Source organism: Vigna unguiculata, chromosome 11, assembly GCF_037176805.1.
Source record: "Vigna unguiculata cultivar grain cowpea cultivar isolate G323 ecotype 2 chromosome 11, ASM3717680v1, whole genome shotgun sequence".
Classification (NCBI taxonomy): Eukaryota; Viridiplantae; Streptophyta; class Magnoliopsida; order Fabales; family Fabaceae; genus Vigna; species Vigna unguiculata.
Genome location: NC_140802.1, coordinates 34422509 through 34438272, shown reverse-complemented (window position 1 = coordinate 34438272; position 15764 = coordinate 34422509). Strand labels below are relative to the sequence as shown.

The following is a 15764-nucleotide window of genomic DNA, read 5'->3' as shown; positions in this document are numbered from 1 at the left end:
TCTAACCTAGCACCTAGTTGTAGCCTTTAATGTTTCAACTTCTTTGTATCTCCTTCATCATTTATATAAATATAAGGAACAGTAGAGGGGACTAATTAAGCCCTCAAACATATCTTTGTCTGTTTTAATCTCAACTTGGTATCAGAGCGGGTCAATCCCGCTCTGGTTTCTGTCTGGTCTGTCCACCAACACTTGTTGCCATCGTCCGCAGCTGTGCGCCACCATCCGCCACTGTTAATCACTGTCTGCAGCTGTCCACTGCCATAAAACACTATCCAAAGCTACCCACTGTCACTGTTCACAAAATCATCAGTGTTTGCCATTGTTCCGCCACCATCCGCAACTGTTCGCCGCCGGTCGCCGTCTCCGGCCACCTTAGTTTTTGCCGGCGACCACTGGATCTGGAGCGCCTCTCCGAGCGACAGCCACCCCCACCGGTGTCGGAACCAGCCTCCCATCCACGCATCGCCACGCGCCGCATCTTCTCTTCTACGAACAGGCGCATCGTCTCCGGCCACCTCAGTTTTTGCCGACAATCACTGGATCTGGAGCGCCTCTCCGAGCGACAGCCACCCCTACCAGTGACAGAACCAGCCTCCCGTTCTCCGCTGCGAACAAGCGCGTGTAGCCCACGCGCCGCCTTATGCTGATCAGAACGTCACGGCGCCACCTCCGTAGCTCTCGCTGGAGCCTTTTGTTGCTGTTCGAACCCTCAAAACTCCGATTCAATGAGGTCCAAACGTCACCCTTGCGAACATCTCCTTCGGTCATTTAAAATCTCCACTGTTTTTTGCGTTTCTGCATTTCTGTTTTTGTTCCCTTGATCAGAAATGGCCTTTGGAAGTGTTATTTCATTCTTTGGAAGTCCTTCCATTACTTCCGAGAAGCTAGATGGACAAAATTACCTCTCCTGGTCCGCTGCCGTCGAGATGTGGTTCCTTGATCAAGGACATCATGACCACCTTGAGAAAGACGGAAGCCATGTGCCTCAAGAAAGAGCCGAACAGTGGAAGCAAGCAGATTTTCAATTGTGTGCCTTGTTGTGGCAATTCGTGGAGTCGAGACTGTTAATGTCTCTTAGGGCATTCAAAACATGTCACTCGTTTTGGAAGAGAACTCAGAATATCTATGCCAACGATATCCAACGCCTATATGATTTGGCAGACAAGTTGGCATCTCTGAAAATGATCAATCATGACATGATCTCCTTCATGAATGAAGCACAATCAGCCGTGGAAGACTTGCGAATGTTTCTCGAAGTCGATGCTTCAGATGAAATGAAGAAGAAGCTGGACAAATACTATATGGTGATGATTCTTCGTGCCATTCATCCAGACTTCAATCACATTAGAGATCAACTTTTGACCTCTCATGAGGTCCCTTCCATGGACACCCTGATCCAACGTATGATTCGTGTCCCGAAAGTCCCAACACTTGAAATTCCAGAATCTCATGCTCGAGTAGAATCATCTGTTATGGCCGCAACTCGAGGAAGAGGAGGACGTGGACCTAGAGGAGGTGGACGTGGAGACCGCGGACGTCCTCAATGCACGTATTGCAAGCGGATGGGTCACACTCAGGAAAACTGTTACTCCTTACATGGTTTTCTATCTAAGACTGCCAATGTCTCTCAGGCTAACACTACTGAGTCCAAGTTCCCTGAGGACGAGTATCAAGAGTACCTACGTCTCAAGTCCAACAACCTGACACAATCATCTCAAGCCCCGAGTACTTCAACAGCTTGCATTTCTCAATCTATTGAAAGTCATAATTCATGGGTAATTGATTCTGGTGCTTCTGACCACATCTCTGGTAATACCTCTTTATTCTCAACCATTTCATTTCAAGACAAACCTCATTTTATAACCCTTGCCAATGGCTCTAAAACTTCCTCAAAGGGAGTCGATCGAGTCATCCTGTCTCCCTCCCTAACTCTAAAATCAGTCCTTTTTTCCGTAATTGTCCCTTCAATTTAATTTCCTTAAGCCAGTTAACCAAATTGTTCAACTGTTCAGTAACCTTTGATCACAAATCTTTTGTTATACATGAGCGTGGTTCGGGGAGACAAATTGGACAATGATATGAAGCCGGCGGTTTATATCATTTTGGATCTCGTCCACGAGTGTCATGTGTTGCAGCTCCTAGTCCTAAAGTGTTACATGATCAGCTTGGTCACCCTCATCTGTCCAAGTTAACAAAAATGTGTCCTGAACTTAGTGGTCTCCAAACCTTAGAATGTGAATCATGTCAACTAGGCAAACATGTTAAATCTGTTTTTCCCAAAAAGTCTTTATCACAATGTAATTCTAGTTTCTCCATCATTGATTCCGATATTTGGGGACCTAGTCGTATTTCGTCTTTTGGTTTTAGGTATTTTGTTACTTTCATTGATGAATTTTCACGATGTACTTGGGTTTATCTTATGAAAGATCATTTTGAATTGTTATCCATCTTCACATCTTTTTTACACGAAATCAAGAATCAATTCAGTCGAGTAATCAAAATCTTAATAAGTGACAATGCCAAAGAGTACTTCTCCTCTACTTTGTCTGCAGTTTTAAGTTCACATGGTATCTTGCATCAGTCCACTTGTCCACACACACCATAGCAAAACGGTATAGCAGAAAGAAAAAATCGACACTTGGTTGAAATTGCTCGTACACTTTTGCTTGGTGCTCATATTCCCGTCCATCATTGGGGAGATGCCCTTTTAACTGCATGTTTTCTTATTAACCGGATGCCCTCCTCCTCTCTCAATCATAAAGTCCCTGTCTCCATCTTGTTTCTAGATAACCATCTTTTTCACATTCTTCCTCGGATTTTTGGTTGTGTATGTTTTGTTCACGACCTGTCTCCAGGTCTAGATAAGCTTTCTGCTCGTGCTCTCAAATGTGTCTTCTTGGGCTATTCCCGTCTTCAAAAAGGGTATCATTGTTACTCTCCTGAAATGATCTCCTATGGACAAATGATCTACTACTGGATACTGTGTATTCCTTGGAGGTAATATTATTTCATGGAAAAGTAAGAAGTAGAGTGTAGTAGCTAGATCGACAGTTGAAGCTGAATATAGAGCCATGGCGTCACTAACATATGAACTTATATGGGTGAAGCAATTTCTTCAAGAACTTAATTTTTGTGACATCAAGACTATGAAGATGTATTGTGATAATCAAGCTGCTCTCCACATTGCTTCGAATCCAGTGTTTCACGAGAGAACAAAACATATAGAAATAGACTGTCATTTTGTTCGTGAAAAGTTGTTGGCAAAGGAAATATGTACTGAGTTTGTGGGATCGAATGACCAACTCGCAGACATGTATGCTCCAAGCTGGGTACATACAATTTGTATGCTCCAACTTGAGGGGGAGTGTAGAAGTAATTAGTATATCTAGGCAATCATGATGTGTAAGCTAGGAGGTTGAGTGTTGGATAACCTCTAACCTAGCACCTAGTTGTAGCCTTTAATGTTTCAACTTCTTTGTATCTCCTTCATCATTTATATAAATATCAGGAACAGTAGAGGGGACTAATTAAGCCCTCAAACATATCTTTGTCTGTTTTAATCTTAACTAAATTAAAGAAATAAGAAATGAACATCAAACGTCAAATCTTTTATTATCCCTAAACACGGGAAAATTCAATAATATCCTTAACGCGCCAAAACTATTTACTAATAATAAATAAGATTATTACAATTTTCCAAAATCCAATAAAATAACAGCAAAATAACAAATTCCTAGCTTCAACCCAAGCTAGCCCCTTTTTCCGTCCCAAACGTTAGCAGCATCACCTGTATCATCAACTACTCCCGTGTAAAGAATTACACGATCATCACTAAACACAAATAGAAAGGGTAAGCTCAATAATAAAAGAAACACATCAATTCATTAATATAATTACACCTAGCTATATTATTAAAATTAGACCTTGGCCAAGTTCTTAATAATCCAAGGCTTTTCAACCTTCACTTCACATAACAAAGTTAGCCATGGACTCAGTATTTATGATGCTCACACGAACTTGCCCGCTCGTGGTCCTGCCTCTAAGAACCTCCCCACTCGTAGTCCTGCTCTACAAACCTACCCGCCCGTGATCCACCAGCTACGTACCTCCCTGCACACAACATCTCTCAAGTGTGAGCACAAAACATATGAACCTACCTCGCTCGTATCCCCACACGAGAGTAACTGAATATGAACCTACTCGCTCATACCATCACGTGTTAACCACCATCCATGAACATACCCGCTCATGGCACAGCATCTCCTGATCCACTTCCACATCAATGCGTACAAACAACGCGCACAAAACTTCACTAAACTCGCTTGGGCTAGGAGCCTTAGCTTGAGCGACCAGGTCTGTCTCGCTTAAGCTAAGCTTCCTTGCCTAAGAGAGCGTGCTACAGGGACTCACTGCGAAGTCTCGCTTAGGCGAGCCTTTCTCGCCTGGACGAGATTGTCCTTCGCCCAAAAAAACAAGGTCTCTCGCCTAGGCAGCGAGACAAGCAAAGCATACATCCCTCCACGACTTCGCGCTTAGGCGAGAACTCCTTGCCTGGGCGAGATACTCTGTCGCCCAAAACAAAGCTCTCCTCCTGAGCGAGGTGCTCAAGCGGAACCCCACAGTACCCTCGATTTCTCACTTAGGCGAGATACGCTCGCTTAAGCGAGATGCTCGGGTACCAACCAACTCAAGTTTATGCTAATCTCGCCTAGGCGAGCCTAGCTCGCTTAAGCGAAAATAGCAGACATCCTCTCTATTTTTGCATGTAGACAACAAATTCCAAGCCAAACCCCAATCCCAAACCTTACCAACAATCTATTTTGACAAGTCGATCACAAAATACAGATTATAGACCCAATTAGACTCCCAAAACGTGAAATTTAGCCACACTCAATCATGTATTGCAGAAACCCTGGGCACATTCATATAAAAACTTATGAGTTTGCTCAAACAACATCAAAAATAGTGAATGCTCAACCCAATCACATGGAGTACAACAATTTCATGGCAAGGATAAATTTATTCATGCATTTTTACAGAATACACGAAAATTCACAATTTTATAGAAGTGCGAAAGAACTCCCCTAACCTGGTTTTCCTCTGCTAAAAAGGAAAATAAGATTGATAGTTCTTCTTGCCCCAATTTGGATTTCGCCTAGTGCTCTCCCAACTCAGCCCTTGGTTCCCTCTGACTTACTTTTTCACTCAAAATTCGTGCTCTCTTTTCACTCTAGGTTTCAAACTTCAAAAACGCTTCTAATTACATTATTTTCCCCTTTTATGTGGTCCCTAAATATGGTTAATAGCAAAAAAAAAAATTAAAATTTATGTGCTCTCTTTTCACTCTAGGTTTCAGACTTCAAAAACCCTTCTAATTACCTTATTTTCCCCTTTTATATGGTCCCTAAATATGATTAATAGCAAAAAAAAATGAAAAATGGCCTTTTAATGTTTATAATTATCTTTCATAGACCATTATGGGCTGTTTTTCCAGCTCCCTTGGCTGCCCATTGCCTCTAGGATTTTCCCACCCCTTCACATTGAGATCACCCTTATGTGAGAAAAAATAAATAAGTCAATTTCGTTATGAGCAAGGTTTGAACAGACAGCCATGAAATTACAAAGTCAAAGCACCACCAATCCAACCAATTCATATTTTGTGATAATTCCTATAATTTTAGGATTACATTATCACTACTCACATTCATTCATAACCTTAAAATAATGCGTAAAATAAAATATCATACAATTGGCATACATAGGACAGTCCTCTCACATAATCAAAATACTCTAAACTACTTGACCTAGTACTTTTCCACATCACAACAATTAGCATCAAATGCCATAAAGGCTTCTACTACCCGTATTTATTAAATAATTATTTATTTAATTATTTAAATTTCTCGGGTCTTACACATTTCACCTCTGCTAGGTCCTTTATTTATAGATTTTTCGAATTGGACTAAGCCTATAACTTTGTAATTGACTTTGTATTTAAATCTCTTGAATATATATATATATATATATATATATATATATATATATATATATATCTTTTAGTCGTCTAAAGCTTAATATCTTTGAGATATTCTTCAAATATTTTATCTGGTAATTGAAGTAACCAACTTGGTGGATGATTTCGTTGATATTATTTTGATATTCAGTATTCTACTAATTTTGTTGATAATCTTCTAGATCTTTAAGATTTTCACTTATCTACAATTCATCTCGCTTAGGCTAGGTTACCACGCCTGAGCGAGCAGCACGCACAAAACAACCTCGCACTCTCGCTTGAGCGAGCCTTGCTCGCCTGGGCAAGGCCCTCCTTGATTTCTTGCTTAGGCGAAAGACTCTCGCCTCAGCGAGATCTCCAATCGCCCAACAATTTAACTATGCGCGTCAGAGAAAGAGACCCCTAGTTCAAAACTAACACTCATGGATTCTCGCCTAAGCGAGATGGTCTATCGCTCAGAACCAGAGTTCTTCGCCTGACCGAAATGCTCAAGCAGCAACATTATTCGAGTCCCTGCTAATCTCGCCTAGGCGAGTCCGGCTCGCTTGGGCGAGAATTGCAGACTCTAGCATTGTTTCACGCACGCAAACACCAGTTCCACGTACCAAACCATGTAAGACCCAGAAAAAAAAATTAAATAGTTAATTAATTATTTAATAAATGTGGGTAAAGAGAACCTTTAAGGTAATAAATGCGGAGTGTACGACGTGGAAAAGTACTAGCTCAAGTGGTTGAGAGTACTTGGTTTGTGTGAGAGGATTTGGGTTCGAGTCCTATGTGTGATATTTTTGTGTGTTATTAAATTGGTATTATTTTTATGTATATTAAATATGTTGTGGAGTTTTGTAATAATTGAATTATATTGATTAGTATTAAATCTGAATTAGTTGAATGGTTTGGCATTGGTTTTGTATGTGCATGGGTGTGGGTTCAAACCTTGGAAGACCCAAATGAAACTATTTTCGTTTTAGGGCCTAAACCACCATTAAAACACCACTAAGTAGCTAATTGTGAGAAAGGAGAAAGGTTTCTGCAGAGATTTTTGTGAGGTAGACAGAGGAGTGCGAATTTTAGTGAGAAATTGAGAGTGTGACTGGATTTGTGGGGGACTGAATTGCGAGAAGCCAAGGGAGGCCATTTGGAGGCAAAAGAAAGAAGTACAAGATTACTCGGGGAAAGCTTTAATCCAGGTTAGGGGAGCTCTTACTTGTGTTTTGATGATAATTGTATGTTTTCGTGCTATATTGGATGGTTGCCATGTTGCCATGTGTATGTTGGCAAAGCAATCTCGTACGCCACTGGTCCGATTCGCCTCCTAATCTGATACGAACTGATGAATCGAGGGGTCAACTTTCTCGACTTCAGTGCTCTCACAATACCTGCCGTAGGTGGCCTCCTGCTCTTATTTGCATAGGATTTTTGCCGACTCTGAGTTGCACGCATCCGATCCTATATCACCCTTACTTTCTCAGTAGTCTATTGTAGGAACTCTAGCCCGAGCACCATATATTCTCCATCCTGCTGCCAACATAAGGGCGTCCGACATCTCCTGCCATACAAAGCCTCGTACGGGGCCATCCCAATACTAGAATGGTAGTTGTTATTATAAGTGAACTCCACTAGTGGCAACATATCACTCCACGTCCCGAGGTGATCCAGGACACATGTTCTCAACAAGTCCTCCAAAGACTGTATGGTTCTCTCAAACTGACCATCAGTTTGAAGGTGATATGTTGAGCTCATTCTCAGCTGAGTACCCAAGGCATTCTGCAGTGACTTCCAAAACCTTGAGGTGAACCTCGGATCCCTATCAGACATAATACTCGCTGGCACACCATTAAGTCTGACAATCTCCCTAACATATAACTCTGCTAGCTTATCCAACGACATCTCTTGATTAATTGGCAAGAAGTGAGCACATTTCGTCAATCTGTCTACAATAACCCAGATTGAGTCATGCCCCCTCACGGACCGCGGTTAGTGGGTAACAAAGTCCATGGAAATGTTGTCCCATTTCCATTAAGGAATGTCAAGAGGCTCCAACGTGCCACCCGGCCTCTGGTGCTCAATCTTCGCCTTCTGGCATACCAAACAGGAAGCGACATAATCGGCCACATCCGTCTTCACACCCGTCCACCAGAAGCTCGCTTTCAAGTCCTTATACATCTTAGTCATATCTGGATGTATGCTAAGACGACTCTTATGCCCTTCATCCAAGAGCATCTTCCTCAATACCCGACTCTTGGGTACACACACCCTCTCTCTGAATCGCAAGATACCATCTCTGCCCATCCTGAAGTCCTTTCTCTTCTCTGTGCCCAACTCACTAATGATCTGCTGCAGTTCCTGATCCTTACCCTGTTCCACCCTTACCTCATCTAAGAACTCATTAGTGATCTGCAACATGTTGCATCGTATATGATCAACACCTATGTGTAGACTCAAGTTCATATCTCGCAGTTTCTCAATAAGCTCTAAATCCTTCACCATCATAGTAGATAAATGAACTCTCTTCCTACTCAAGGCGTCAGAAACGACATTGACTTTACCTGGACGGTATAGAAGCTCAAAATCGTAGTCTTTCAAATACTTCATCCAACGCCTCTGTCTCATATTCAGCTCTTTCTGATCAAATAAGTACTTTAAACTTTTATGGTCACTGAACACTTGGAATTGTGACCCATACAAGTAGTGTCTCCAAGTCTTAAGGGCAAAAACTACCGCAGCTAACACCAAGTCATGTGTAGGGTAGTTCCTCTCGTGCACCTTCAGCTGATGAGATGCATAAGCAACAAGCCATTTCTCTTGCATTAACACATAACACAAGCCTTGCTATGAAGCATCACAGTACACCTCAAACGTCTTGGTTGTGTCAAGAATAACTAGTATAGGTGCAGTGGTCAATATCCTCTTCATGTCCTCAAAACAGACTTCACACTCGTCGGTCAAAGAGAAAGGCTGGTCCTTCCAAGTGAGTTGAGTCAATAGACTCACCATCTTGGAGAACCCTTCCACAAAGCGCCTGTAATAACCTACCAAGCCCAGGAAGCTTCTCACCTCAGTTATTGTCTGTGGTCTGTCCCACTTCACCACTATTTCAATCTTCGCTGGGTCCACTACTATTCCTTGGGATGAGATTACATGGCCCAAGAACTGTACCTCATCCAGCCAAAACTCACACTTCGACAGCTTCCCATACAGTTTATGCTCTCTAAGAACCTCCAAACCACTCGCAGATGCTCTGCATGTTCTTCTCGACTCTAAGAATATATCAGTATGTCGTCAATAAATAAACTAACAAACTGATCCAGATAAGGCCGGAATATCCTGTTCATGTAGTCCATGAATATAGCAGGAGCATTTGTCACCCCAAACGGCATCACCACGTACTCATAGTGTACGTAGTGAGACCTAAATGTTGTCTTTTGCACATCCTCTGGTTTGACTAAGATCTCATGATATCCAAACCTCAAGTCAATCTTAGAGAACACGACTGCTCCCCTCAATTGATCCAGCAAATCGTCAATTCTGGGCAACGGGTACTTATTCTTTATAGTCAGCTTATTCAACTAACGATAATCGACACACAATCTCGAGCTGTCGTCCTTCTTTTTCACTAGCAGCACCGGTGCTCCCCATGGTGATGCACTTGGTCTGATGAACTTCTTCTCAAACAAATCCTTAATCTGCTTCTTCAACCCAGCCAATTCTGCTGGCGCCATCCGATACGGAGTCATGGACACTAGGCCAACTCCAGGGATAAGATCAATAGTGAAATCCACATCCCTACTCAGCGGCAACTCAGGTATCTCATCTGGAAATACATCCCCATATTCATCGACCACTGGAATCATACTAATTTGTTCCTTTGTGCTCTTCTTTTCTGCCTGAGCCACTATCATAAAACAAGTAGCCCCAGCATTAATTTCCCTCACAGCCTGGTTCAAAGATATAAATTTCATCCCCTCTGCATCTGGAAATACCACCCTGCGCTGTCCACAATTGATCACAACGTGGTTACTGGCCAACCAATCCATGCCCAAAATCACGTCCAACCCTTCCATTGGCAAGCAGATGAGATTAACCTTGTACCTGCAGCCTGCTACCTCCATAGGACACCCCACGCACATAGAAGCGGTGGATACCTCAATAGAAGCTGGAGTCGCAACCACTAGCTCGCACCCCAGCTCTCGCATCACAAGACTGAGCCTCCTCACGCATTCATTAGACACAAATGAATGGGTGGCTCTTGAATCAAATAACACCACAACCTCATGATTAAACAAAAAGCATGTGGACTGCACCAGATTACCTGACTGCGTAGCCTCGGTGGTCGTCAGGGCAAACACTCGCCTTAGGGCTCTAGGTCGATCTCTGACTGGTTTCTTCGTTGGCGCACCTCCAGCCGGTTTCTTATTTGGGCAGTGACGTGCGAAATGACCCGTTCGGTCACAAACGTAGCACTTGCTAGTGCTGCTACCACCACCATTACTGTTTGAGGGTTTTGGACAATCCCTCTTGAGATGCTCTCGACCATAGTTGTAGCACTGTAGTTTCTTGACCGAACTCTGTGGTTTGTCATACAGCTTCTTCTACTATTGTGAATCAGAGGTATTCTTCTGAGGTCGGGCCACTCTACTAGGACCCATCTCCAGCTGCTCAACGGCCTTGACCTGCTCCACCAAGACTGGAAACTCCCTGATCTGGAGGGGTACAATTAATTGGCGCAGCTCGTGTTTCAGCCCGCCCTCATATTTTCTACATCTCTACTCCTCGGTGACGGTGGTCGAATAGAATCTCACTAGGTACTCAAATCTTTCTATGTATGCCTGCACAGTCAGGTTCCCCTGCTGGAACGTGAGGAATTCTGCCTCTCTCTCGTGCCTGGCACTGTTTGGAAAATACTTCTCCAGGAATCTCGTCCTGAAAGAAGTTCAGGTAACCAGCTCGTCCCTAGTATGCATGAGCTGCTGCATGCCCGCCCACCAGTATTCAACGTCCGCCACCAATAAGAATGTGACGAAGGTCAGCTTCTGTGCATTAGTGCACTCTATGACTCTGCAAATTTTCTCACACTCCTTGAGCCATGCGTCAGCTTCGTCTGGAGTGGATTTGCCTATGAATTTTGAGGGCTCATGCCTCATAAAGTTCTCTATCGTCACAAGGCGTGTGGGTGCTACCACGGCTCTAGGTTGCACTACAACGGGCTGCATCGCATCCACCATCCGGTGTATCACCTGCACGATCTCATCAGCCCCAGCATTATTCCTCCTCCGCCTATTTGTCATAGCTTGAGCACGCCACATATCACTGTTCACATCAAACAGCTTTGGTTAAGACTTTATATCAAATATTAGTTAACAATCAATGATCAAAATGATCTCACAAGCAACACACGGTAAGCTCACTCCCCATAGACCCCAAACCATTGCTCTGATACCAAATGTAACATCTCGACCGGATATTACGGATGTAAATACAAAATAAAGCAAAATTAATTAAGCCACAACTAATAGTTTATAAAATCAATTTATTACTTCAATTAAAATCACAATCCATAATTTATAAAATTGAACATAATAATAAAGCCTCTTGTAAGAGTTTACAAGATATTTCAAATCAAAACAATATAAAACTCCCAGGCTTTCCCCTACTCTGCGGCTAAGCCTCACCAGCTCCACCTACAATATCATCTGCTCACGTGTACCGCATACACGATCATCGCCAAACACAAGCAGATAGGGTGAGCTAAAAAGATAACACATGATCATATATAAATCAATCATATATATATAAAAAGAATACATCAAAAGAAAATCCTTTCTTTTATCCCACATGGCCACAACCATGTATAATATCATTTCACCACCAAGGAACCTCCTCCTTCTCTATCACATGGCCACAACCATGTAATATCAATTTACATCAAGGGAGACTCGTTCCCTTCCTTCCACATAGCCACAACCATATAATATCAGTACACATCAAGGAGACTCGTTCTAGCTCTTCCACATGGCCATAACCATGCTAGCAGTGTTCTATATCTTCTAGTGAGTATCTCAAGGCGCCTTGCTGCCACACCTATCGGCCACAACCGATAGAGCACGTGTGGGAAACCATGTTACGGATTATACACCGTAACGCCAGGTGGAGTTCCCAAATACAAACATTGTTCGCAACATCCCATGACTACCAAACTCGTCAGCAAATTACTGAGGAGGGCAATCCATCTGGACCCATCCGTACTAGCCACAACCAACACACTCACACCGGCAACACTCGCCAACCCGAGCCACAACTCAAGAGTTCCTCGTGTTCATCCGCTATGCCGAGCCACAACTCAAGGGAAGTCATTCCGGACCACAACCCATAGAATGCCACGTGCTTAACCCCTATCCCGAGCCATAACTCAAGGATACGTTCTGGGCCACAACCCATGGAACACCAGCAAGCCTACCATTGAGATATCTTAGAAGCCTTATAGACCACACATCACCATTCAACACCAATCAATCCAATACCGCAAAATTGATTGCCTTTATACCCATCATCCATCCATCCTTTGCTTAAACTTCCAGCTCTCGCCTAAGCACTCCAATTCATCTCGCTTATGCTAGGTTACCTCGCTTGAGCGAGCAGCACACACAAAACAACCTCGCACTCTCGCTTGAGCGAGCATTGCTCACTTAGGCGAGACCACCTTTCGCCTAGAGGCCAAAATCCCTCGTCTAGGCGACGAGTTAAACTTAACAGCGAGGCCATCCTCGATTTCTCGCTTAGGTGAAAGACTCTCGCCTCAGCGAGATCTCCAATCACCCAACAATTTAACTATGCGCCTAAGCGAGAGAGAGACCCCTAGTTCAAAACTGACACTCACGGATTCTCGCCTGAGCGAGATGGTCTGTCGCCCAGAACCAGAGTTATTCGCCTGTGCGAAGTGCTCGAGCAACAACATTATTCGAGTCCTTGCTGATCTCACCAAGGCGATTCTGGCTCGCTTGGGCGAGAATTGCAGACTCTCGCACTGTTTCACGCACGCAAACACCAGTTCCACTTACCAAACCACATCCAATTCAGCCAAGCAATCCAGAATAATGCACCAAACATGTACACATAATTCAGACCCAGAATAATCCGCAAAAACCAAGTTTAACGCATAAGTCGCAATTACAATACCCAAACCCCTATTAATTCCATACAATTGCATACTGAATTTCACTCATACAACATCCCCAAAACAATCAATCAACCTTTTGTTCATATCTTACATGCATAGCACGAAATTCCTTGGCTTATAATCATACAATATACAATCAGTTCATAAACCCAAAAGAAATCAAACGTGGAAGCTCCCCTAACCTGGAATTTCCTTGCTTAAAACTTGAATTTGGGGACCTTTCCTGGAACACCAATGCCCTCTCTTAGCTTCTCCCCCAAATAGCTCTCAATGCCCCAAACCTCACTACTCACTCTCAATTTTCGCACTCCTTCTAAGCTTCTCAAAAAACAGCCTCCAAAACCCTCTTTCCTCGTCAAATTTAGCCTTTTAAAGAGTACTTTAATGCGGTTGATGGCAAAAACGAAATTTGGTTTAAGTGTGAGATTAATTGCTAATCAAGGCCCATTATTTTGGTTATTTTTCAGCCCCTTGGCTGCCCCTTCTGCTAGGGTTGTCTCTACCCTTTCATATTCAGGCCACACTAACTTTTTAGCAAAAAGAAAGTTAAATTTGAGTCCACCAAGGTTCGAACCCATAATCATGCCAAAGCCAAATCAATACTAAACTACCTGGCCAACTCAAGCTTCTTGCTAACTTACACAATTCAAGAATTATATCATACGAAACATGCTCCAACATATTATTAAAACAATAATAATTAAATAACACACAATTTGGCACACATAGAACTTGAACCCAAGTCCTTTCACACAATCAAAGTACTCTCAACCACTTGAGCCAATACTTTTCCACGTCATACCCATCAGAATTTAATGTCATAAATACACTACCTACCCGCATTTATTATTTAATTATTTATTTAATTAATTAAATTATGTGGATCTTACATTCCCCCCACCTTGAAATTTTTCATCCTCGAAAAAGAGAACTTGACATCTCTTATTTGTTCTCTGCAGGAACAATTGGCGCCCACCGTGGGGCACGAAGTAACACCTTACAGATCAACCCGCACACTCTCAACGATCGTTTCCACTCGTAGTAAAGCTAGAGTCACGAAACAACCCGAAGCAGGTCCTACAACACTTGCTAGCCTCACCCCTGACTTGGCTGCCATCCTGGAAGGCCAAGCCAAGATGCAGCAAGAGCTCATCGATCTGAGAAAGCGCAGTGCCGATGAGATGGAGGCACTCAGGCAAGAAAACTCACGGCTGAGGAGGAAGATCGAGGCTGACCCTACTTAGAAGGGGAAAGCTAAGGAAGCATCATAAGCCCCCAAGTCTCCAGCTTACCAGCCTAGTGAGGAAGAAAGCGAGTACAATCCTACCCCGTACACCTTCACCATCACTCAACATACACCAATCATCTCTACCCATCATACACACTTCCATCCCACCCTCCCAGGATATACCGCAACACCTACCCCGCTACCACCCTTCCCACTACCCATATCCCACCTTACAACTTTACCTCCACTTTTCCCACCCTCATCCACCATCCAATTCTGCCTCACCCGTTACCACCCCAACCACCTAGGCGCCACGACCCTTTCACCGATTCCATCACCAACACCCATCTCCTTGCCTAGTGGGAACCCTTCACGCTCGACCGTTATACGAGAGAAACCGACCCCGTCGAGCACCGCAAAATATACATAACCCATGTCACCCTCTATACGTCCCACGATATCGTCTTCTGCAAAGCCTTTTCAACCACCCTCAAAGGCCCTACTCTCAAATGGTTCACTACTCTCCCACCATATTTTATTGACTGCTTCGACACCCTCTCCCACATGTTTACTACTCATTTCGCTGGCAATCGCCCACATCAAACCACAACCCTCTCTCTCCTTGGCGTCAAACAGGAACAAGACGAGACGCTACAAACTTTCATAGACCGCTTCAGTAAGGCCGCCCTCCGCACACCCCACCTCAACCAAGAAATGATATTGCAATGTATGGCCCTCACTCTCAAGCCTGGACCATTCGTTAACAATGTCTACCTCCAACCACCAGCATCCATGCATGAACTTAAGCTCCGCGTTGCGAATTACGTTCGCATGGAAGAGATGCAGACCCTCCACACGAAGTTCTGCAACGATTACACCCCCACCACTGCTACCCCCGCCAAACCACCCTCACGGCCTGACTTCAAACCCAGGGAACCCAGATAACCACGCTTCACCAGATATGCGCCGCTAAATGTCCCTCGATTCCACCTTCTTGACGAGGCCCTCCAAGCCGACCTCATCCCACCACTTCGTAAAACATCCAACCCTTCCAATGCCGACATGACCAAATATTGTCGCTAACACCGAAACAATGGCCATACCATAGACCAATGCAAAGCACTCCAAGATAAGATAGAAGAATTAGTTTGTGCTGCCCATTTCCGCCGCTTCATCCGCAAAGACGACCACCTACATCCTTCACGATCGGATCACAAATATCCCCCCCCACAATTCTCGCTGCGACCGACGCCCTACCCAACCAACTACCCATGACCTGTAACCCGCCCGCACTGATGTTACTTCGTCTGATCCCCCACTATGCGGCACGATTAACACCATCT

At 43.7% G+C, this 15764-nt stretch overlaps 1 protein-coding gene across 1 annotated transcript; it reads left to right on the top strand.

Annotated features, from left to right (window-relative positions):
• Nucleotides 1-830: 830 nt before the first annotated feature.
• LOC146881835 (uncharacterized) lies at nt 831-1976 on the top strand. Its single transcript, XM_085669361.1, has one exon. It carries the CDS (start codon nt 831-833, stop codon nt 1974-1976), a length of 1146 nt encoding a protein of 381 aa, XP_085525487.1.
• Nucleotides 1977-15764: the final 13788 nt, after the last annotated feature.

Bases quoted from the DNA above. Each gene is read 5' to 3' on its own strand.
- LOC146881835 (XM_085669361.1), top strand. From the start codon at position 831: ATGGCCTTTGGAAGTGTTATTTCATTCTTTGGAAGTCCTTCCATTACT.